We start from the raw sequence: 23,552 nt of genomic DNA, 5'->3' as shown, positions 1-23,552 counted from the left end.
TTTTTTGATTGCTCTGACATCTTTTCTCAGTGGGACCCTTTACATATTCCAGGCTCCTGCAAATTTATAGAATGAGAACAGTTTTTTTTTTATTTTTTTTTTTACTTTATAACACTTTTGCCTCATAAATTTTCTGTTAATTTCTGTAATTATTTAGTAGCTCTCTATCCCCTAGGGACACAGGACACATACAGGAGGAGAGCATTTCAGGGTCGCACAAGACTTATTGTGGGAGGTTTAGGTAGAGAAGAAAAGGCAGGGAAAGGGGTGGGTCTAGGTGATTTGGAGAGGAACAAGCATGGAAAAATAAAGGGATACAGGTATAAAAAGGGCCAGCCACAGGTAAGCAGTGACTGGCCCGTACGCTTGTGGCTCTGCCCTGCACCTGATCAGCACACTCTGCCTTGTCTTCTTACTAAAGTCCATTTCTAACTATTTTCCTGGGTCAGGGACCCACAGTTTTGTGTGCATGTGTGTGAATGGGGGTCTGAGCGCAGCAACTGATGTGGGACCGTGGGTCTGAGGCCTGTGTCTGTGAGTGAGGGTGAGTGAGCAAATACCCAGCAAGATGAGCTCGCGAGGAATTGTGGTGGCCAGAGCTGGGTCTGGGTCTGTGTCTTTGAGGGTGAGACCACAGGAGGAACTGGCTTCCAGAGGGACTAGGGGAGTCCTGACCAGCTGCTGGAGAGATGAGGGGTCTCTATGGAAGAGACCTGTGTGTGTGCGTGTGTGTCTCTCTAAGGGTAAGATGAGGAGCAGTCAGCAAACTGCCAGAGAGCTGGGGGGGAGATGTGTGTGTGTGTGTGTGTGTGTGTGCATGTGTGCGAGGGGATCTGTACCAGCAGCTGGAGCAGGGCTGCAGGCCTCGGGGACTTGTATACCCAGGTGCCAGTATCTGAGGAAGCCAAGATCCATGGCTCCCCATGTCAGAGTCCTGGGGAGGGACTCTTGATCAGGGAGTGGAGCTATAGGACGAGGGGTAATGGTTTTAAACTGAAAAGAGGGGAGATTTAGATTAGATCTTAGGAAGAAATTCTTTGCTGTGAGGGTGGTGAGACACTGGAACAGGTTGCCCAGAGAAGTTGTGGATGCCCCATCCCTGGAGGTGTTCAAGGCCAGGCTGGATGGGGCTTTGAGCAACCTGGTCTGGTGGGAGGTGTCCCTGCCCATGGCAGGGGGGTTGGAACTCGATGATCTTTAAGGTCCCTTCCAACTCTAACCATTCTATGATTCTATGGGCAGCTACTGGACAGACTGAGTGTCTAAGCCCAGCTGCTGGAGGGGTCTGCATTGTGTAGATGTATATACTTCCCACTAACGGACCTCCGACCTGATCAGCCAGTGAGGGGTTCACGGTGAGGCTGTAGGTGCTATTTGTGTTCATGTGAATACTGAGTGTGTCTGTGTTGGTATCTGTGCAGCTGCCTGTGTGTGTATATATATGTGTGTGTGTGTGTGTGTGTGTAGCATACACGTGTTTGTGTGTGTGCCCACTGGGAAGATAGGCTCGGCCTTGCTACCTTTTGAACCTGGGGGTGAGCAGCTGTGGCAGCCATGCTTTTGTCAGGTTTCTGGATTCAACACTAGTAACATTTCTCAGCCCACACGAAACATTGAAAAAGGTCAATTTGATCAAAGGAGCCTGTGTAGAGACAGTGAGCGGTGACACTGGGCATGTGTCCTCTTCTGCCACCTCCTCTGTGGGGCAGAAGGTCTGAGGAGTGCAGCTGGTAAGATTGTTCAGTAAGTCATGTTCCTTTTCATAGAAATACCTCCTCGAATCATGCTCGTGCCCCCTTCCCATTGGCGTTTCTGTTGCTGTGACTCTTCAGTGATCAGTCCAGGAACCTTTTCCTTGGCTGCTGGACCATTGTCAGCAGACTCTCGTGCAGTGCTTACAGTTTTTGGCTTTGCCAGAGCTGGTATCTCTAGCTTATGGGGTGGCTTGTGGCATACACCCGTTGGAAAAGCAATATCTGTGTTGATATGGCCCATATGTGTTGGACAGGCCTGAACATGCCTTTTCTTTTTCCTTTTTCTTTAAAGCAAATGCCAGACTTCTATCACTTACAGGACATGACAGGGAAACACTGAAAACTCTTCCAGAGCTATTTGTCCCCAGAAACATGCTTGTGAAGAATCAGGACAGTTTGCTTTGACCTCTGTTCAAGCAGGGACATCCCGTGTTGCCATGGAAAGATGCTGTGTAGATATACAAAGTCTCATGTAAATATTCCCAGCGGGTGGTTGCTCCACTGAAGTTTGAGCCTATGGCTTCCAGCATATTTTTGTGCAGTGTCCAAGGTAGTACCGAAAGCGGTCTTTGTTGTGTTGCTGAGCAGGCTCCAGGCCTGCTTTCCCAGTAAGAGAGACCGTTTCAGTCTTTGGCTAACTGCTGTCTGCTTGCTGCAGTACACCTTTTTCTCTTCCATGCATTAGTATTGGTATTGTAGCGTCTGTTCTTGTTGCTGTCCCTAGAGGAAGATCTAGAAAGGCTACTCAGGTGTGCGGGGCAGGAGAAGAGAATAAGTGGGAGTGAGCAGTCAAGTAGGCTCTGCCAGGGGTGGGGTGAGTGTGAGGAGTAGAAAGCTGGCCTAGAAAAAATGGAGCAAGGAAGTTTGCACAAAGTAAAATGAGATGTGAGAAGAGAGCATAGAAAGGAATGGCTTTTGTAGATTATACAGGATAAAGATGCCATGGGTCTGTTGTGATGGAAGCTTCTCAAATGCTTACCAAAAATGTGGTCTGTGCCTCAGCTGGTGTGCTAATAAATGCCATTGATGACAAATGACATAGACGTTTCTGATCTCAGAAGTGTATTCCTGTGAAGTAGGCAGCGTTGATGGAGTAGACACTGTCTTTTTTTCTGCATTTTTGCCAAACTTTGGCAAAGAACAGCCTAAGTTGCAAGCAGGAATGTAGAAATTGCTGTGGCACTTTGGGACTGAGTTGCACCCCAATGTCCCCTGCTTTAGAGTATTCACAAATGCTTCAGAGTAGGCTTTGAGTCTTTTTATCTTTTGCCTATATATAAGATTTCTTCAAAACATCAACTAGTTAGCCGGGCTGGATCCCTAGGCTTAGCTGTTGTTACATCTTTTAAAATTTCACCTCCTGTCTGTGAGAACTATCCCGCCCATCCTGAACTGTCAGCACCTTGATTATCTGTAGACTTCTTTTGTTTTGTGGACATTTCTGTACTTAGCTGCACATTTATAATCTCTGAACGTCAGACCACATATCTAGGCGGACATAGACTGTGTTTTTCTTAGTAGCTTTCTGCGGTTTGTTAGTTGGCTGTCCTTTTATGTATTCTTTTATTTCTTTTTAGTAGCACGTTTGGTAAAGATTTTGGTATGTGTTATCCTTCCAAGAGCCCTCAGCACTTCTTGCCCCTTCCCTTTTCAGATGGCAAGTTTGGTGCCTACATGCAGGTACACATCCAGAACGATGGTCCTGTAACAATAGAACTGGAGTCCCCGGCTGCCACTGTTGACCCTAAACAGGTAAGTGAGCCAGAAGGTCTGTCTGGAAAGGGTGGATGTATAGGCTGTGCCTTCTCTGCAAGTTTGTAGCATTTCTGTTATGAAGCAGTATAAATTTCCTGAGGCATGAGGACTTTGTGCTTCCTGTGCAGCCTCTGAAAATTGAAATAAATACATTGTTTTTTTCAGTTCCCCGGCCTGTTGGTATCTGCCTGCTGTCCTGGTAAAGATCGTGCATGTGTAATGCAAAACAGCTTTTTACAGTTTATTCTTGCTTACCACTAAAGCTGCAGTTTAGTCATGACTCATTAGCTAGGTTTTTAATGTGTCTGGACCTGCCCCCCACCTTTTTTTCAGTGAAGTTTCTTGACATTTAGGGGCTTTTGCACGTGGGTGGCTGGATGGAACGATTACCTGGAGAGCTGCCTCTCTCTCAGAAGCAAGGGAACAGCAAATTTAAATCCTGAATTTAAGTTTGGAGGGGAGAGAAGAATTAACTCTGCTGAGGAACACCACAGGCTATGCTGAAACCCAAATGTAGCGTTGAGGTTTTCTCATCCTCTAAACACAACAGCGACCAACTTCTCTAGGCTGAAAGAGAAGGGGGAGGAATTGTACTACCAGCTATTCTTCAGCAAGACCACACCAACCCTATTTCTATAGCGTTTCACTTAACCTTGTTAAAATTGTTATTGCAGTTTATAAGAAGGGCATGAGGGAAGAACCAAGAAATTGCAAACCTGTTAATCTAACCTCAGTACCTTGAAAAATTATGGAGAAGATTATACTGGCTGCTATTGAAAAGCAGGAAAATTTGCAAAGGATTACAAGGGACAATGCAGTCATGAGGCACAGTCAACACAGGTTCACGAAGGGAAAGTCCTGTCTAGCTGATTTGTTATCTTTCTACGATAAGGTCACCCACTGAGGGGATGAACAGAAGGCGGTGAATGTATTTTTTCTGGATTTTAGTAAGGCTTTTGATACTGTCCCTCACAGCATCCTTTTGGGCAAGTTGTCCAACTGTGGTATGAGCAAGTTCACTGTGCACTGGGTGAAGAACTGGCTGAAGAGCAGGGCTCAAGTGAATGCGGCTACATCTGGCTGGCAACTGGTCACCAGTGGTGTTCCTTGGGGTTCAATTCTAGGGCCAGTTATGTTCAATATATTTATCAATGATCTGGATGCAGGAGTTGAATGCACTATTAGGAAGTTTGCTGATGATACGAAGCTGGGGGGTTTTGTTGATTCTCTTGAGAGACAAGAGGCTCTGCAGAGGGATCTGGATAGATTTAAGCACTGGGCAATCATCAGTGGCATGAAAATTAACAAGAACAAATGCCAGATTTGCACATAGGATGGAGTAATGCTGGGCACAAGTATAGATTTGGAGAAGAGTGGCTGAAGAGTCACCCTGCAGAAGGGATCTGTGGGTGTTGGATGACAGAAGGCTCAATGTGAGTCGGCAGTGTGCCCTGGCAGCCAAGAGGGCAAACTGCATCCTGGGGTGCATCAAACACGGCATAACCAGCTGGTCAAAAGAGGTGATTAGCTCGCTGTATTCAGCGTCAGTGTGGCTTCACCTCGAGTACTGTGTGCAGTTCTGGGCCCCACAATTTAAGAAGGATGTTAAGGTAGTTGAATGCATCCAGAGGGGGACAACAAAGCTGGTGAAAGGGCTGGAAGGAATGTCCTGTGAGGACATGAGCTGCTGTGAGGAGTGGCTAAGGACTTTGGGCTTACCTACTTTGGAGAAAAGGAGGCTGAGGGGTGACCTTACTGCTCTCTACAGCTTCCTGAGTAGGGGAAGTGGAGAGGCAGGTGCTGAGCTCTTTTCCCTGGTATCCAGTGATAGGATGCGTGGGAATGGTTCAAAGCTGTGCTGGGGGCACTCCACTCCACTCCTATTCTAATTCTATTCTAATTCTATTGTTATTCTATTCTATTCTATTCTATTCTATTCTATTCTATTCTATTCTATACTGTTCTGTTCTGTTCTGTTCTGTTCTGTTCTTTCTAGCTGCAGTTTGTCCCATGTACAGTGATCCTACCAAATTATCTGACCAGTTGAACAGCAAGATAAAGGCACTTTGCTGATCAAGTCTGTCCTCGAGTTGCAATCTGACCATCACTCTTCTGAATTAAAAATCAGACATTTGGGTTTTTCAGCCAGCTATTTATAGAATCATAGAATGGTTAGAGTTGGAAGGCACCTTAAAGATTATTGAGTTCCAATTCCCCTGCCATGGGCAGGGACACCTCCCACTAGACCAGGTTTTTACCTGCTGTCTTAAAGTCTGCTTATAGGTTCTGTGATAACTGCAGTGCAACTGGTAGCTGTAATCGGTGGGAATTAGGCATCTCCTGGGAATTCTGGATATCTCAAAATATCATGCTAAAGGTATTTGTAGCCTACTGGGCAAAGAGCATGGGAAAGCCTAAAGAAGCATCTCTTGTTGCCTTAAATGGCTACGGTATCTTGGTTTGGAATCAGTATCATTTTACCTCCGAATGCTGTTCTATATCCTTTTGTGATGTTTTAGCCCCTGAAAGAACTGCGTCTGCTTCTGGTCTTTTTTTTCTGTACCCTCACAGCTTCAGCACAAAGAGTTCTCAGCCCAAACCATGCATAATTAGCAGCTCTTGTCTTTGGAGTGAGGAATGATTGTAGATGTTAGCAATCACATCCCTGCTTGGAGGAATCGAGCTACTGCCTGATTTGCCTGTGACATAGAGTCTGCAGAAAGCTGGATGGCAAAGAAACAAAGTGTTTTGATGTCCCCTTTGAACTGTTCATCAACTCTCAAGAGAGTCATGGCCCCCTGTTTTCAGGTGCCGTGATTATGATATAGGTTTATTAAGGCTGAGGTTTAGTTGTGGTACTTAAGGCAATATTGACCCTCTGCTTTTGCCATTCCAGCTCTTTGTAAATAGAAAAAGACATGTTTCCTTCATGCCACTGAGCAATGTTTACAGCACAAATTCTCCAAGCTCTTGCATGGCTCTGTTGCAGTTGCAGGTGGCCGTATCCTTTGTATAGAGGCATTTATTACAGCCTGCAGTTGAGGATATCAGTGGCAGGATGGATGGCAGCATCGTGTCCTGCTGCCTGTGAGTATGAGATGGAGCCTGGTGGTGTCTTGGTCTCCAGGACAAAGCTGGTGACCAGTCTTTTTTGCTCAAGCAGTCTGGTGTGAATCATTGGTGTAAGGAGAGGTGGTTCACTGGAGGATAGTGCAGTGCAGTTTCTGACTGAAATGGAGAGCACTGAGAGAGCTTTTACTTCTGCTGTCCTGTGTGTAAGTGTAAATTAACTCAAGAGGAATCACTAGGGCATGCTGGATTTTGCAAGTTCCCATCTCTTTCTTGGGAACATTGGCTTGTTTAAGGGTTTTGCCCTTACAGTTGCCTCCTTTTCCCACCTGACAACACCTTCTGGTAGCCGTAATGTGGACTGAAGACTGGGAAGGATGCTGGTCTTCAAACTTTGTCTGGCATGAATGCCCAGTTTAATGTGAATGATTTTGCTTCAGTCTCGTCTCCTAATTGCCTGCCTTTCCTCCTTAAACCTTGTTCTTCATCAGCAAAGATGAGGCTTCTTGTGCAGGATGTGCTCAGAGCACTGTCATTTATCCTAAAGTAAGGTTACACCAAGTATCTTCTTACTGAAACTGTGACCCTGTGAAGAGGAGGACAGAGTCCTCCTGTGCGCTGAGTGGCTTCAGACAGTCCTTACATGAGAATAAGAATAATGTAAATTTGCTTACCTTCCTTCTGCACCAGGCTGTCCACACACATTTCGTTAGCCACCCTCAGTTCCAGCTCGTTGCAAGTCCTGATGCGCAGGATTCTTGTTTGTCACAGAAATGGAGGAGCTCTTATGGTGGCACAGACACCGATAAAGCAGTTCAGCTGCGTGTGCTTTGGATGCACAAAGAATTTAATCTACGCCACTTTTCAAAGAACCCCATTTACTTGGGGTTTGGCAGCTCTTTTAACTGTTAGTGGGTTATCTTTTCCAGCTCATACCGGGACCTTAACATACACTGTTGGAGGCATTACTGCTTCTGACACTCTTAAGCATCTTTTGCTGATACTATTTGACATGTGTGCCATCATCTCTCAGCCATCGTAGAAGACGTGGGATGAGGAAGAACCAATTTAAATTTGTCATTCTCTTCTCTCTTCCCTGCATTTTTTTTTTTTTGGCTGTCACACAGTCTGTTGATTTGCTTGTAGCATGGGAACTAAGGCTTAGAGATGGTGTGGGTTTTATCTTTTTGCTTTCTGCTTTAGCGAGAAGAGATAAATAAACCATCCTGCAGTGTTTAATGTGATGTTAACAGAAAGAGATTAGACAAATAATTGCTGCTGAATAGCTCTTCTATGTCATTGGATGTGACAGTGAAATACCTCTGTTTTTTTGGATGATTGTCTGTGGTTGTAATTGGTAATCTGATCTTTATAATTCCTTAGCAATGTAATTAGTAAAAATACATTTTGATTAATTAATCCAAATGTATTTTTATATTCCTTGTGCTAGAGGGGTATAAATAACTCATTACAGAATTAAAAAAAAAAAATCAAATTAATAAAAAAAAGAGTCCTCCTCATACAACAGATATGCATGTGAGTATATATATATAAAAAATATGTGTTTATGTATATATAAATGACAATATGCCATATGTTTGTGAAAGCCTAGTAAGCAGGGGAAGCTACTACAGTTCAATTTGTTGTGAACTTTTCAGTTCCATTGTCATCCGATTTAATAGTAAGCAAACGAATTGAAAGTATGAAGTAAATCAGAAGATTCTTACGCTAGTAGTAGTTAATGATTGCTGGGCATTTTTTGAAGACTTGTGATTATTTTGGAATTTGGATGTGTGAATAGAATGATAGAAAAAGAAAATATAGCTGGAATTTAATTAAGCTCTTAAAGTACCTTTTTGGTAAGTCTGATATACAAGAAATTTTGCTTGAAAGGCAAAATAAAGCTACAGATTAGAAACTGGATAAGAAATGTGAAAATAAAAAGGCTTAAGATGGGATAAGGTCAATATACACATGCGGTGATTCTGTTCTGAGTTCAATAATCGTGACTACGTATCCTATGTAGTCTTTGAGAGTAAGGGTAGATCAGTATTTCTCTTCACTCTTGGCTATGATACAGGAAACAAAGGGATTTTTCCTAATGTTCTAGTACAAATCCCAGGCATTGTAGTTTCCAGCCTTAACCAGCAGATCTTTGCTACTGAACCTGCCTGTATCGGTACCGTAAAGCAGCGTGCACACGCTTGGTATATTTGAGGAGTAAATAATAATGCAATGCCCCTTGGAAATGTCAGTGTTTTGAATGAGAGGAACTTCTCAAGACTGACATTTAAGTAACTTATGTTTTTAAATGGCAGGAGGATCTTGATTGTAGAAAATCCATTCAACAAATTCCATGTAAATATTCTGTCATGTATGCCTTAAAAACGTCTCATAACTGTGTAGCCAAAAGTAATTTCTCTGCTCAATGTGGAGAAAACCCAAATCTAGTATTTTAACTTTTCTGTCACTTTTCAGTTAGAACATTTTAATATAATGTAGCTGAAGGTGTTTTCAGTTCCCCAAGTATGGCATTGCTGCAGCTTGCATTTTCATTTTAGGGAGGGATGGGGTTTGTCGTGGAATATTTTGTCAAATATTTTATGATATTAAACTATGGTGACTGTACAGTGAGGGCCTCCTTTTGCAGCGAATGGATTTTTCCCGTTGTCTTGGAATTTGTTTTTTGTCGCCTAGTTTGTCTTCCTTCCCATGGGAACATAAGCACCGTTATGAGAAATAAACTACGGTCCTCTCCTTGGCACCGTCAGCTGACGTTTTTTGTTGCCAGCTTTGATGTTTCTCTTCTTCCAGTTGCACTGGTTTTGAGCTTGCTTTGAAGAAACAAATCTAAAACCTGTGAGTTCATTTTCTTATACGGAAGGTTTTGGTGAGGAAAAGAAACCAAAGGGAGCTCAACTGGTTATCTGTATCACTGGTGATAAAGAGCGGTTGAGGAAAACAAGCAGGGAAGCCATGCAGCTGGTAAGTTGCTTGGCTTGGGAATTTTTCCAAGACCTTGGGGAGCGAGTCAGACCAGGCTGACTGATGAAGGGCCGGTAGCGCTTTTCTTGGCTGCGTAGTAACAATGAGACTGTATATTTTGAGTACAAAGAAATGGTTTTTAATCTTTGTGTCTGAACTGTGGTTAATAGACTGATTACGGTGTATGCACAGATTGGAGGGCATGCACATGTGTGTTTACATCCATAGGTACACACAAATCCTTATTTATTTCAGTATTATTTGAGTTTTAGATGGATGAAACAGTTCATAAATGATCTTTAGCTTTAATTTGTAATAATTAAAAGAAACGTAAATCCTGCTCATATGAAATACGCATTAATACAGTTTATCAAATTATCCTGTCCCCTCATCTAAACGAACTTGTTGTGTTATTTTTCTTTGAGCTGGGTGAATGCTGCTGTCAGATCATGCCCAATCTGGGAGTTGTTCTAGATATTCCAAAGTTATTCCTGCTTCTGTTTTTTCTCGATCTGTTAGAGATGTTGGCCTGTGAGGAAGAGATGTAGTTGAGTAGTCATGAGTAGAGCTTTAGATCTGCTGCAGAGCTACGTGTGAAGATGGATCTGGCTTTATCTCTGTATGTCTGCTGTTTTGTTTGTCCTCTGCACTACGTTGTTCTCAAACTAATTAGTTACAGAATTAGGTAGCTTACGAGGTCGTTTTTGATAAATATACATGTCATAACTTTGGAGACCATCTGTGGCCTACCGTTTACTCTAGGATATGAATGCTTGCTACTCCTATTTCAACAGAGAATATGGTCCCCTTGTACATCAGACTATATGTGCATATAAATTTATAAAACTATATATATGTAACTATATATACTTCAGAAGTCTTAGTGAGAATGTTGTTTTCCCCCAAGACCATGTGGAAAAATGGCCAGTAGAGGCATGTTTGAAATGGTAATATTACATGCTATCACATATTGAGCCATTTCTGCCTCTATATGTAAATTATATAGGAACAAATATACATTATGGATGTGGATTCTGTATTCCATAACATAAGGTTCACAGCATGAATACACTACTGTTTTTCACGTTTTGAAAATCCAGGGTTAGCTTTATTGGTTTAGCTCGCAGCCTTCTCAAATGTAAAGGTAACTCAATTTAAACTATCAGTGTCATGTGTCTTAGGCTTTTTCTTCTTTCAAGAAACACTACTTAGAGAAGAGGTGATATCGTGTCATTCTGTAATCACATTATTTACCGAAACAATGAAGTTTCATGGAGTTATAAGTTACAGAACTACAAGGTAACAGAAATTTTTTTGGGGTGTCATTATTGTTAAAAAGGGTCACTGCTCGGAGCCTCGGTGCCGCAGTACGAGAAGGGGGTACAGTTTGCAACAGCTTTTTATAGGTTTCTTGCATCAGGTTAGACTGTGGTTTGGCTTGGTGTTGGGGGGTACTTTGCAGTTACTGACTGCTAGATTGAGGGCCAGTGAGGAATAATGAATATGCACTACCTGCTCATGTAGTTATTTAAATGTGTAACAAATGGATATTTTGAAACCTAAGAACCGTGCTTTTGGATCTCTGCAGCCTGCAATTAAGGTAGTTTGCCTTCCCTCTTCCGGTATGTTTTTGTACCATGAAGACCTTTGAAACCCCAATTCTGATTTCAGCAGCTGGATCACCCCAATACCATTTGCAAAAATAAACCTCAACTCCATAGAGACCATGGGACCATTAATTAAGGTTCAGTGCCTTTAGTATAAGGGCTCACAAACATTTGTTTCCCTTCCTGCAGATGCAGTCACTTTCTCAATTGCCTTTAACATTCATGTGCTGTGTACATAGGCTTGTTGGCAGAAGAGCAGTGCGCATTTAACATGCGAGTTAAAATATTGCCCGTATCATGCCAACACGTTTGTTACATATATGCATGTGACTTGAGGACTGGATCGTGCTAGACAATCAAATCGTTGTGCTCTGTCATATCACACAGTAAAAATAAACTAATTTTAGCTATGAAATAGCCAGCTAAGGATATTCTGTGTCAGACTAGAAGTGTGTGCAGATGTTCAGGGAGGGTGTGTATGTGGGATAAGGTACAAGGGGACGCTGTGCATCCTCCCAAGGCTCTGCAGTCTACGCTCTTAGCTCTTACTGACTTGGAGCTCAGATTTACATCTTTGTATGCATCTTCTGTAAGCCATGATTGACACACATAATCTATCTTATTTGATTCTATGAAGATTTCACCTCAGAAGAGATCTTCCGTCCAGGAAATGATGATTTATGACTAGTATGCTTTATGGTGGGGGAATTGTTGTGGAAGCATTGAGAAAATCAGTAGATTACAGAAATAAACCAACTTTATAAACTACACAAAGTATAGTGGTTTAAGTAGCTATCAACTTGTAGTGTCCCCAGAACCTAGTGCAGCCTGCTTCTCTGAAAAATGGGAAAGAGATGTAGATACTATGTGCAACCTAGTTTGACTCTTCTAGCAGCATTGAAAGCATTTCTACCGAGAGATGGCAGGGCACTGTTAGCTGAGGGTTTTGTCCAAGCTGATCTGAAATGATTATTCTGGGTAATGCTAAGGTTTATGCACCTCTTTCTCTGAATAAAGCATAAAATGAGTTTATTCTTGTATGCTGTTTGGTCGAACCTGGGATACATCTGTTGTCGGCAACTTTGAAACTACAAAACTGCCATTTAAGACCCAAAATAGAAGAGGAGTTTGATGGAATCCAGCTCCCCCTTTTGGTCCTTGTGTTATATTATTTACCATTCTAGCAGATTGTGTTAGGGGGAGGAGAGCTCTGAAAAGCAGAGAGTAGTCCTTTGACTGTGCACACTTCTCTCTTTTACTCAGAGGGATGATCATGTTAGCAGATGATAATTCAGCGTCTTCTCCAAATACCTGAAAATCTAAGCCTTGGGGTTTTTTTTTTCTTTTCTGTGTTACTGACATACGTATTGGTGTTGTGATTATGAATTGCAAGTTTTCAACAAATGCTCACATTTATGTTTTTTAGAAATACTCTTCTGAAACGGTTTTATTCCATTAAGTGCTCTGTCATTCTCCTTACTTTGTAAATAGCTGACAAAACTTGAAAAACAGCAACAACGAAAAGAGAAGACCAGAACCAAGGTGCCCTCTGAGTCAAGTAGAGAAAGAAATGCGCCCCGTAACAAGGACGACCCCAGCGCAAGCAGTGGAGCAGAAGGAGATGTGTCTTCGGAAAGAGAGCCTTAGCTCATCCAAAGCAGGCCTCAGGTTTGGCTTTTCCACTCTTCTGTAAGGCTGTGTCCTCCTGCTTGGCAGTCTCTAACCCTAGGTGGGGGGTTACATACAGAGAGTTGCATTAGAAGTGCTGAAAAGTGAAATGCTGATAATCTTGCTGGTGGGTAACCTCCACTCCTATCTGCAGTCGGCACATCAGAACGTAGAATTGGGTGGAAACGTCTTCCCAGCTGTGCGCTTGGCTTGGAGGTGTGTATCTGTGACTCTGGCCCAGCCGTGACTCTTTCCAGGTTGACTCAGGAAATCAAACATTTTGGTCTTACAACACTGCAGTGACTTAACTCAGAATCCTGCTTTGTGTTCTTCAGAGAGGAGGTACATGGCTGTGTTTCTCTCCCTGCCTTTGCCTAGCAGGCAGGTCACTCTGGAACAGCCCCCACCGTTATTGATGCCCAAATAACTCATAGTCTCCAGGAAAGGAAATGAAAAACATCTTAGAAGCTGGAGACAGGCCAGAAATGCAACTTCCTATCACAGTTCTGACCCCTCCCTCCTCAGTTTGTTCTTTCCCAGGATGACTTGGTAACAGTCGATTTCATACACCTTCACAGTCTAATGAGAACATTAGGCCAGGCATTGAGAGCCAGACTTGCTGCTTGAATTCAGTGAGAGAACTGGGATTTCCTCTTCCTTCAGGCACTTGACCTGCAGGACGTGCCTGGACCTGAGTGTTGAATTAGGCTCTATGAATATAGACCTGAATCCTTTTTCGTGGATTATCTTCGTTTGTAGATATGTATTTATCATACTCTTCCAGCCAGCTTTAAGTCTTCAGGACACAGTTTTCGTTGCCTTCCTTCCCCCCGCCTCCCCCAAAATCTACGTTGCTGATTTTGAACTTTCAAACATGTCCAGGCTCTCAAGAAAGTATTATTCCCCTCATCTGCACACTGAAGCCCTGAGCTGGCTATGCAGTTTAATTATTAACAGCTTTGCAAAGTTAAGGTCTAACTTTCTATCCCTAAAGTTCAGTCTGGCTTGTGATTTATACAATTCAATATTGTGCATGGGTCAGCAAGTTGTCTTTTTTTTCTTTTTTTTAAATTCCATTGATTTCCCCGGTGGTCAGACATTCGGGGATGATTTATTATAGAAGTTTTTATAAAAGTTTATATTACCTATGTGGTACTAATATAAATGAATTTGTATGAGGCATTGAATAGATTCCTGGAAATATTAGGAAATTTGTTTTGGATTGGCCTGGAAAGGGGATCAAAGAAACGTTCCAGCCCATGGGCTTTTTTTCGCTGGCCTCATGGAGAGAAGCTTCAAGTCTGATGTGAAATGGTTCTGTGGATTGTCGTATCATACCACAGCTGGAATCACACGAGTTCTGCTCTCTTGGGCTTTATGTTCAGTGCACCTTCCTGTTTTAATATTAGAGATGAGTAGGCACGTTGGGAAGGAGAACGTGTTCTTAGAAAATAAAGTGAGGATGTGCCATTTCTTAGCAACTGTTGGCCTCGCTGCTATATGAATATAGCAGGATATACAGAAATATAAGGTTTCCCTCACTGTTTCTGGATTGTGTGTTGAAATAAGAACATTTTAGAGAGCAGGAGTTTGCAGGCTTTCTAGAGTGCTTTGGTCAGTCTGACCTTTTCAGTAGCATTTGAAATTCTGGGGAGCTGAACATTGCTAAAATGCGATATACAGATAACCTAACATTCATTTTCACACTGTGACAATTAAGATACTTTTCTCTATGGGATTGGAAGGCGTCTTACTCTATTTCTACTCTGCTTGTAGTAATGTTCCTGTTTGTTTGCCTTCCACAGTTTCTTGTACTGGATTCTTGAAGAGCAACCCAACAGACATTCACCTCAGCACCACTCTTCAACGGCTTTGGAAAAAGAATGGAAAATGGGAAAACGGATCTAAGACATTAGAAACCTATATCATTCTGTATTGAAACAACCAAAGCAATGCTATCAGATTCAGTTGTTGATGTGTAGTATCAGTAGTAAAAAGGACTTGTAACATTTTTGTGTATGTGTTTTCACATGACTGCTGAGTAAAGGGTGACTGTAGGCAGATTGTAGCAGAACTTTCAGTACATAAGCTCCATTTCAAAAATGAATCAGGGTTTTTCCTTAATCTTACACTTGAATTCTGAAAATTATCCAAGCAGGCTTGTATTTTGATTCTCACTTTATGGTGTCATGTGCTCCCTGTTTCCATGGCAGCGTGTAGATCTGTGTATATTTTGGTATATTGTTCAGCTGCTACGTAACACCAAGTTAGGCAGTCCAGTCTTTCTGCATGGATTAAGTTGTTAAAAGGAAAGATCAGCCGCTAGTTGTTTATCGTGTGGAACACATCTGTCTTGTAAACTTTTTTAAAAACAGAAAAGACTTTATTAAACAAATGATGCTAGCTGAGTGCCTGTTGGTGTTTGTGTTTTGCATTCCCTAAGCGAGTGCCACAGACCAAAAGTTACAGGCCAAAAAACATCTAGTAATGGAACTCATCCACCTCTCCTTTGCTCCTTTTGTCCTGAAATTTTTGCTCTTTTCAACACATTAAAGTCCTTTAGGTACTGTATGGTGACTATCAAAGTGCGGCAGCAGCTGACTGCATCGTGCGCCCGCTGACATTTCTGTCACATTCATCAGAGGCAGAACAGCATTTGGCAGCTGCCGGCAAACAGCGAGAGCTGAGAAACAGCTGCAAAACTGGTCTCCTGTGGGTGTTAAAGCCAAGGGAGTTTCAGGGGAAATGAAAGACTGCAAATCATTACAGCTTTGACTTCTTTCAGAGGTGGTGGTGGTACCTTTTATACGGGATATTCTCCAGACCTGCCTTGGCCTTATAGTCTTCACTAGCCATCTGCCGTGGCCACCATCATAGCCAGGATGCTTATTACACGACTGTCTTTACCTGATTGTAGTGCTAACTCTCTGATGATAGTTGTTCTTAATCCAAATGCATATCATATTTACAATACCGCAGACCGTGCAACCGCTGTGGTTTTTCATTTTAAACTTTTGTCTTGTAGCTTTTTGCTTCTAACTGCTTGTTTAGTAAAGTATCGGTTAAACCAAGGCAGGAGAACTTCAGAACTGCACCCTGACATGGCTTTTTAAAATACCTGAAGCTCAAGTAAAGATTTGGCAAGCCACACACCTCGCGTTTATCAAGAATGGTGAGTAGCCAGGTGAGGTTGAAATGTTACACTTAGTCTTGCCTTTAAGAATTCACATCGTTTTTCACCTAGCCATTACATGTAATTGAGCTTGCCTGAAGTCACAGCCTTGTCACAAGCAGTGCTTTGTCACATCCAGGTACAGATGTTGTGTCTCATCCCTTCAGAGTCTCCCTGGCCTGAAACTACAGCCTGACAGGGGGTTGTCACGTCAGTGCTTAACGGGCTGCAAAAGGCAAATTCAGTCAGGAAGACAGCGAGTGCCTACCTTTCCAGTGTCGATACGGTTGTTGGCCAACCATCCAGCCCTCAGACCTGTCTCATCTAGCTTAAGTGTCCTGCTTGCTCCAGCATATTTGAAATCTGGTCTTGCTTTGCAACTTGTTCTTAAGAAGATTAACGGTGTGAAGGAAGTCCCACAGTCTGTTTGCATCTTAAAAGGTAAGCTGGTAGAAGCCAAACTAAAACAGAATAATAAAGGTTGAAAAGAAAAAGTATTATAAATACATCTCAGGGGAGGTGGGAGGTGGTATTCTAGCTACGTTTAAGCAGAAATAAAGGGCAAAGAAGTGGTGTTTGTTGGTCAAAGATGGGGTGACCTGCCTTGGCTCCCTGCTCACGCTTTCTCTGAGTGACCGGACTACATGGTCTTTCTAAGTCTCTCCTCTCTAATCGATAGCATTGTCCTGCCTCGTGTCGGAGATGAGAGGATAAGGCCACCGTAAGTTGGGCTGTGGTCATGGCCTGCGGTGATGGAGGCCTGGGAACTGGAAACACCCAGGAAAGCTCTATGTTTTGGACAGATGCTTCCTGTTGTCCTGTGCCCACCACGTTTTCATTCACCGTGATTTGTTTCAGGATTCAAGAAAAATCCAACTTGCCAACCCCACTTTGTTAAACAAAGTGCTGTTTACTTTAGCAAAAGTGGTTGCCCTGTCTACTGCCAGCAGAACTTGGGAAAGGCCAATTTTCCAAATGCATCAGATGGCTTAGAAACTTGTTATCTGTCCCATGGCTTTTCCTGCTTGTAGCAAGCTGTAAGCAAAAACCAGGAGACTCGTATTTGTTCCTCTGCCTGGTGTTTCTTGGGCTTGGTTGGTTTCTAGCACCTGGGTGAGCTTTTGTTGTCTGTGAAATAGATGAGGTTTTTAGTTGGGAGGTATGTCACTTACTTTTTCCTAAATGCTGAAAACGACCTTATTTAGCAAAAAGGCATGTTTTTTTCATATGTTTATAAAATGTTAAGGGACAATATGAATGAATGATAAGTTGATGCTCATTATTCCCTTTTCTACAGGTTTAGACTTCCAGGCTTTTCTCCATTTTCCCATCCCAGCTCACAGAGCAGTTTTGCCAGAGTTCATTTCTTTGTGATTCATGGGCTAGAGACAGAAGATGACTGTCTCATGTTTGCTAGCTATAATAAAGCAGCTCCTGATTCATTATCCTGGTGCAATATCTGATCACCAGCTGCACATTGGCTGTCCTCAGGTTAAAGTCCTGTAGGCAGAACCTATAGGGTAGCCGTTTTGGGGAGCGCCCCAAAGATCAATGTCCTGTGGCCATCTGTCTTTCTGATAATGCTTCAAGGATCCTGGTTGAATCTTTCAAATTCCTTTCTGTTTCCTCCTGTGTTGGTGCTGGTGTCTCTTTGCCTTTTGCTATCTCGTGAACTCGGGCAAGAATCATCCTCTGCCTTTACGACAAACGTGCATAAGATTACAGAAAATATTCTTGGTGGGATTTCTGCAAACACCTGGTAGTGTTTATATGTGAGCGAGGTCTGCAAGAAAGTCATGTTGGGCTTTCCCATTTGACATTCCCAGCAGGTATCTGGGAGACAATCTAAATCTGAACACAGATATTTTCCATATCTGTTTAAAGTACTAGCTATCAGGGGACTGTCTGCAAACCGTTCTGCATCAAAAACTACTTAGACACACCACTGCAGGTCCTATTTTCCTTCCAACCTTATTTTACCACCAGAAAACTCCCCAAGGAGATCTCCCTGGTAAGCAGAAATTATGCTGGGACTCCTTTGAAAATTTACTGCTAATTTTCATTGACTGCTATAACCAAAATAGACAATAATTATAACAGTAAAAAAGTGTTTTGTAGATGTTTTGCAAACATCTAAATTCAGAGACTGAATCTATGGACTACGTTGCTTTAAAAAGTAGGATTTTAAGAATGGAACAGTCAGTGTAAGTGATGCTCTTACAAAGCTGTTTGGAAAAATGATTGGGTAAATTTAATTCGGTGTGTAAATACAAATTAATTGAAGGCAAAATAACTTACGGCTGTTGATGTAAACGTTCAGTGGATAAGCTCACAGTTTCCAGTTTTAGAAGCTGGTGCGGACAATGGATTAAAAGTGGTCTGATTTACAGAGATGCCAGTTCCTGAACAATCCTTGTTTGAACGTGTTGGCGGTAGCTCCCTCTGCTCCGATCTGGTGGCCCTGTGATGACAGGTCTCAGTATCAAAAGAATTTACTGCACTTTGCTAAAATACACCTTCCTATGGTTCTTCCACGGGACCAGGGGAGTTCCAGTCCACTGCAAACCATGCCTGCGTAGCCAAAAATGCAGTCTCATCTGGCTGGGTAGCGGTGCAGGGAAAACACTCAGGTGCATTTAGATACTAGGAAGAAATTCTTTGCTGTGAGGGTGGTGAGACACTGGAACAGGTTGCCCAGAGAAGCTGTGGCTGCCCCATCCCTGGAGGTGTTCAAGGCCAGGCTGGATGGGGCTTTGAGCAACCTGGTCTAGTGGGAGGTGTCCCTGCCCATGGCAGGGGGGTTGGAACTTGATGATCTTTAAGGTCCCTTCCAACCCAAACCAGTCTATGATTCTTTTTAGTGACTTGCAATTAAAGCAGATCTGCAATTCTTTCAGTGATCACAGTGTTGTTGATTGAGCAGAGCACGATGGAGTTTGCAGAAGAGGAAGGAGGGCAGAAGTACCTCTTCACGATGTGGTACGGAAAAATATAGGGCTCTAAGAAAGAAGGAAACCTGCTCTGTCGGCACCCTGGCTGTTCCCATTCACAACCCAGCACCCTCGCTCTGAGTTTCCATCCAGCAGCACTTGCTGCACATGGGGAGCCAGACCTCCTGGAGCAGTTTTCAGCTGGTGCGAGGCGTCTGCTCTTCCTTGGCTGCTGGCCCACATCGAACGTTTCCACCCTGTCCTTAGAAATGCCCGTTTTCAGTTGATTTTGTGCTTGTGTGGTTAACAATGCTTAGCCGTCACCTCGCTGCATGTACCTATGGGCCCTGCAAGCAACAAAGGTTTGCTGGCAATTAAAAAAGAGCCTCCTCAATCTTTTGCCTGTATCTGGTTGTCGGTGAAAGTGAGATGGCAGACCCCTGGCAGGAAGCAGAACAGATGGTGTGAAAATACAAACTAGTTGTCTGAAATAAGGCGTAAAATCTTTAGGCTGGTCACTTTTCCGTAGTGTGGAGTACCCGTTCGTTTCCATGCCAGTCTCAATTTTATCACAAGTGACGCTATTCCCAGTGCCATACGAGGAGAGCACCCTATCTCTTCCCTGATCCATGGTTTGCTGGGCTAAGCCACGTCCTAATCCTTCCTATGAAAACTGGCCTCCTGTTCTCTTGTTCATGCTGGCATAAATAGCTCCAAGCTGAAGCCTTTTAAAGGGATGAGGAGTCAGGCTGAAGCTTGAGGGGTTGATGACAATGTTCCCATCCCTGAGAATGGGCCACGGAAATGCTGAGCTGCGGTTCACCTTGCGTTCCTACACCCAGCATGGAAAGGTTGATGGAGCCGGTATAAACCCAGCCAAAAAGCCCCCTGTTCTTCTTGTAACTACATCATGCAATTTATTGGCACAGGATGTTTTAGGAGGCCACAGCTGTAAATGGGACTGAGATCAGAACAGCATAGCCTTGGTGGATAAGAGAAACCAGGGCCTGGAGACAGCCCAAGGCTTCTCAGGGTCTGACCATCTCTGCTTGCCCTGGCTGGGACAGACAGTGAGGGCAGGGCATCTCCATGTGTGCTGTGGTCCTCCCATGCAGGTTTGTGTGTTGACCACAGCCCCTCCAGAGTGGAATGTGCTGCTGGACACTTGAATTTTGGTGCGGGCTCAATAACTCAATGTTATTCCATGTGCCAGTATTTAAAGGGTGGCTACAGAGAAGATGGAGACTCCCTTTATACAAGGAGTCACATGGAAAAGACAAAGGGTGATGGGTACTTCTGGGGAGATTCTGACTGGACACAAGGAAAATTTTTCACAAGAACAATTTTTCACAAGAACAATCAGCCATTGGAATAATCTCCCCAGGGAAGTGGTGGATTCCCCATCATTGGACACTTTTAAGATTCAGCGGGACAGGGTGCTGGGCTGCCTTGTCTAGACCGTGCTTTTGCCAAGAAAGGTTGGACCAGATGATCCTTGAGGTCCCGTCCAACCTGGTATTCTGATATGATTCATGCCTGTCACCCCCGTTAGCTGACTTTCCTGTGGATGCTCTGTGCTTGTGGTACCCCCTGCAAGGACCTTTGCCAGGCCCATCAATGCTGAGGTCCCCTGCCCTTCATTGGAATCCTACAGGTTTTATCACGTGCCACTCAAACAAATCGCTCCCAGTGTTTCAACAGAGCCGTGATGCAATTTCAGCACAGAGGGGACAGCTGCGCTCTTTGAGTCGGGATAAGGTCAGTGAAACGGCAGGATTTAGAGAGAAGGAGGAGCGAAACATGGGTGACATAGGTGCCACCAGCAAGTCAGCGGCGCCGGCTCTGCCCTCCGCCTGTCCCTGCGCTGGGTTTTCAGGGAAGAAAGCAGGAAAGCAGAATGCCTTTGTCGGGGCGTTCTCTCAAACTGGCTCTTCACCATTCTCTGAAGGCTTTTGATCTCTGTACGCTCCGTGTATATTATCATTAACTCACTAATCTTCGTTAAAGGAATGCTTGGTAATGGTAATTAACACCAAGTGCTTACACAGGCCAGCGAACGGTCCTGGGATGGCATTGCCAAGAGATTTTAAAAAAGGAAAAAGTGTGTGGTCAGGTCTTTTGGGCTGCTGGACACCCCGTGCTACAAGCCAGGGGTGCCAGCCGTGTGAGCCGGTGCACTGGGGCTCTGGAGGTGACACGGGTGGGTGGTCACAGCAGCTGTCGCAGACATTCGTCTTTACAAAAGAAGTGTGTCTTGGCGGACCTGCTGGTGGCAGAACCCTGAGGATGAATCAGGATGTTGCAGGAGGCCCTGTCAAGAGATGTGGTAATCAAAAAAATTAGTGTATACGTGAAAAAGGAAATCTGAGGTTGGTGTTAAAAACAGGCTCTGTGAATAATGTCAGAGCGGCTCATAAACCCTTGCACTGCTGAAGTCTCAATGAGATTGCTGGATTGCAAGTGCCTGTTTTGTGGTCTGGGATGTGTGGAGAATCACACCAAAATACACTGCAAATATCCTTATAAAATATTTATTGAGTAAATGCACCGTAGTGTTACTGAAGGCACTTGTGTACCAAGTAAATTTTTTTTTTTTTCCAAAATATTCAAATATTTTATTTTTCCATGCTAATTTGTTTCAAAGAGCTCTTCTGCTTTAATAAATACTTCTTAATACTTGGCGGCCAGCCTCACACCCGCAATGTTTTAGAGTTGCTCCATGTATTGCACGGACAACAAAATACTCCTGTTGATATAAGGAATATATGGTAACGCTGGTGTGCGGGGAGCGCGGCTCAGTCGCGACGTAAGGTGAGGAGATGTTGTAAGAGAATACTTTGCTCTCTGTGCTTATTTAGTTTTTTTCCTTTTTTAGGTTAACCGGGGGATGCTAACCAGTGCCAGCTGAGGTATGAAGGCAAGCTTTTGGTTTTTTTTTTTTTTTTTAAGACGTGGGATTCATTTCATAGGGGTGGTTGAAAAGCTTGTGGCTCTATGGAGCAAATACATGTCTTTTTATTAATCCTTTTGCACTAACCCCATTGTATGCAGGAGATTGAAGTAGTTGGGGGAGAATAGTTCATACGATACATATTACTATATCAAGGATGAAATTGTGAAAGACTTCCATGGCAGCTCTTTTAAAATTTCGAGCATATTGGCTTGCAGTAATAGAAATGCCAAATCATTATTCAGTCGGGTTAAGGTATGATGCAGCTGGTGGAGCAGGAGCCCGTATGTGTTTATTTCTTTAAGACTCTTTTCCTGTGTGCCACCAGGTGTCAGCAAAACCTAAGAAACCGAAAATCACTGCAGTGGATTAAGGCGGTTTTCATTAACGTCTCTTTCCTTAAAGGAAAAGAATGATTTTGGCGATAATTGAGATAGCTGTTTTCTTTGCAGTGTATGTATTTGTCTACAGGTGGGATTTGTATCTTTTCCAGATAGCTGCTCCGTTCAAAAACTGGAGAATATAATCCCTTTTTTTTTGCATATGCACGACATGATCTGCATTATGTTTGCTGAAAACCCTCAGCCTTACGGAGAAGCCGTGGGAGGAATGGATTAGAGGCGCCTGGTGCCATCCGTTACCATAATTTACCCTGCCATAGTGCTGGTGCTGGTATTCCCACTGATACCTTTATGGAAGCCTGAGCCTCTGGGTTGTCTTTGGTTTAAAGCATTCGTCGAGCAAGACGGTAGTGATTTTGGCACCACCAATATATATGGCACGAGTTTAAAGGCAGGAGGCGTTTTTTTTTCTCGAGATAAGTTCAATGCTTACAAATGCTGTAACCGCTCCTTACAACTGACAAATTACCTGCCTACAAAACCAGGAGCGTGCCTTTTGCATACAAACAGAGCAAGATTGTACTCAAATACACGCGTACAAGTTCTCTGTTAAAGGAGAAGGTTGCCTTTGCTCCAGGTAATCTTCTCTGGACATTTTATTTTCCCTCTGCTTGTGTGGATACATTGCAGTTTAAATTAGGCTACGGCTACATCTTTCGTTGTTGCTTGAGAGTCGGTTTGAGATGCCCTCGCTACTCAGAAGCCAGGCACTGTTCGTTGTACGATGGATTTTATTTGTATGTACAGAGAAATAAAAGGCTTGTGATAGCTGCAAATCACTTTTCTTTAAATGCTTTTTTGGTTTTGCCTGGGTTAGGAAGAAATGAGAGAGGAACGTAAAGAGCAAGCGCATTTGTTGTTAATCCTAAAATATATTCATATTTTAAAAGTTACGTTTTCAGGATAATACTTCAAAAGGGCGGCCAGCTGGAACCTTTCTCTCTACGGAGAGGTAGTCGCTATGTTCTTTGGGATGCTTTGTCATGATCTCACAACATTGGGATTTGCTATTCCTGAAGCAGGTGTGTTGTAGGGCAGCGGAACAGTATGGGCAACAACTTGGGAAGCCTGGCCCAGCCAAGGAACTCCTGGGCAGTGTGGAAAACTTCAAAGTTGATAAATGCTCTTAAAAAAGCAACCTGAACAAAAAACCTAAACGTGCTACAATCATTTCTGATATGCTAACGCATAGGGAGGGCTCTGTGAAAGGGCTCCTCCCTCCGAGAGGGAGGCTAGAGCAATGCGGATGTTTATGATTTAT

General features: G+C 43.3%; 1 protein-coding gene across 1 annotated transcript in view; it reads left to right on the top strand.

The window, feature by feature from the left end:
* Nucleotides 1-15,408, top strand: part of DTD1 (D-aminoacyl-tRNA deacylase 1) — a 28,413-nt gene extending 13,005 nt beyond the window's left edge. The window contains exons 4-6 of the mRNA XM_074168198.1: nucleotides 3,409-3,506; nucleotides 12,662-12,838; nucleotides 14,644-15,408. Coding sequence (XP_074024299.1) covers nucleotides 3,409-3,506; nucleotides 12,662-12,817 — 254 coding nt within the window. The 3' untranslated portion in view covers nucleotides 12,818-12,838; nucleotides 14,644-15,408. The remainder of the gene's footprint in view (nucleotides 1-3,408; nucleotides 3,507-12,661; nucleotides 12,839-14,643) is intronic.
* The last annotated feature ends 8,144 nt before the right edge of the window (nucleotides 15,409-23,552 follow it).

Source organism: Numenius arquata, chromosome 2 (genome assembly GCF_964106895.1).
Source record: "Numenius arquata chromosome 2, bNumArq3.hap1.1, whole genome shotgun sequence".
Lineage (NCBI taxonomy): Eukaryota > Metazoa > Chordata > Aves > Charadriiformes > Scolopacidae > Numenius > Numenius arquata.
This window is presented reverse-complemented; position numbering and strand designations above follow the sequence as displayed.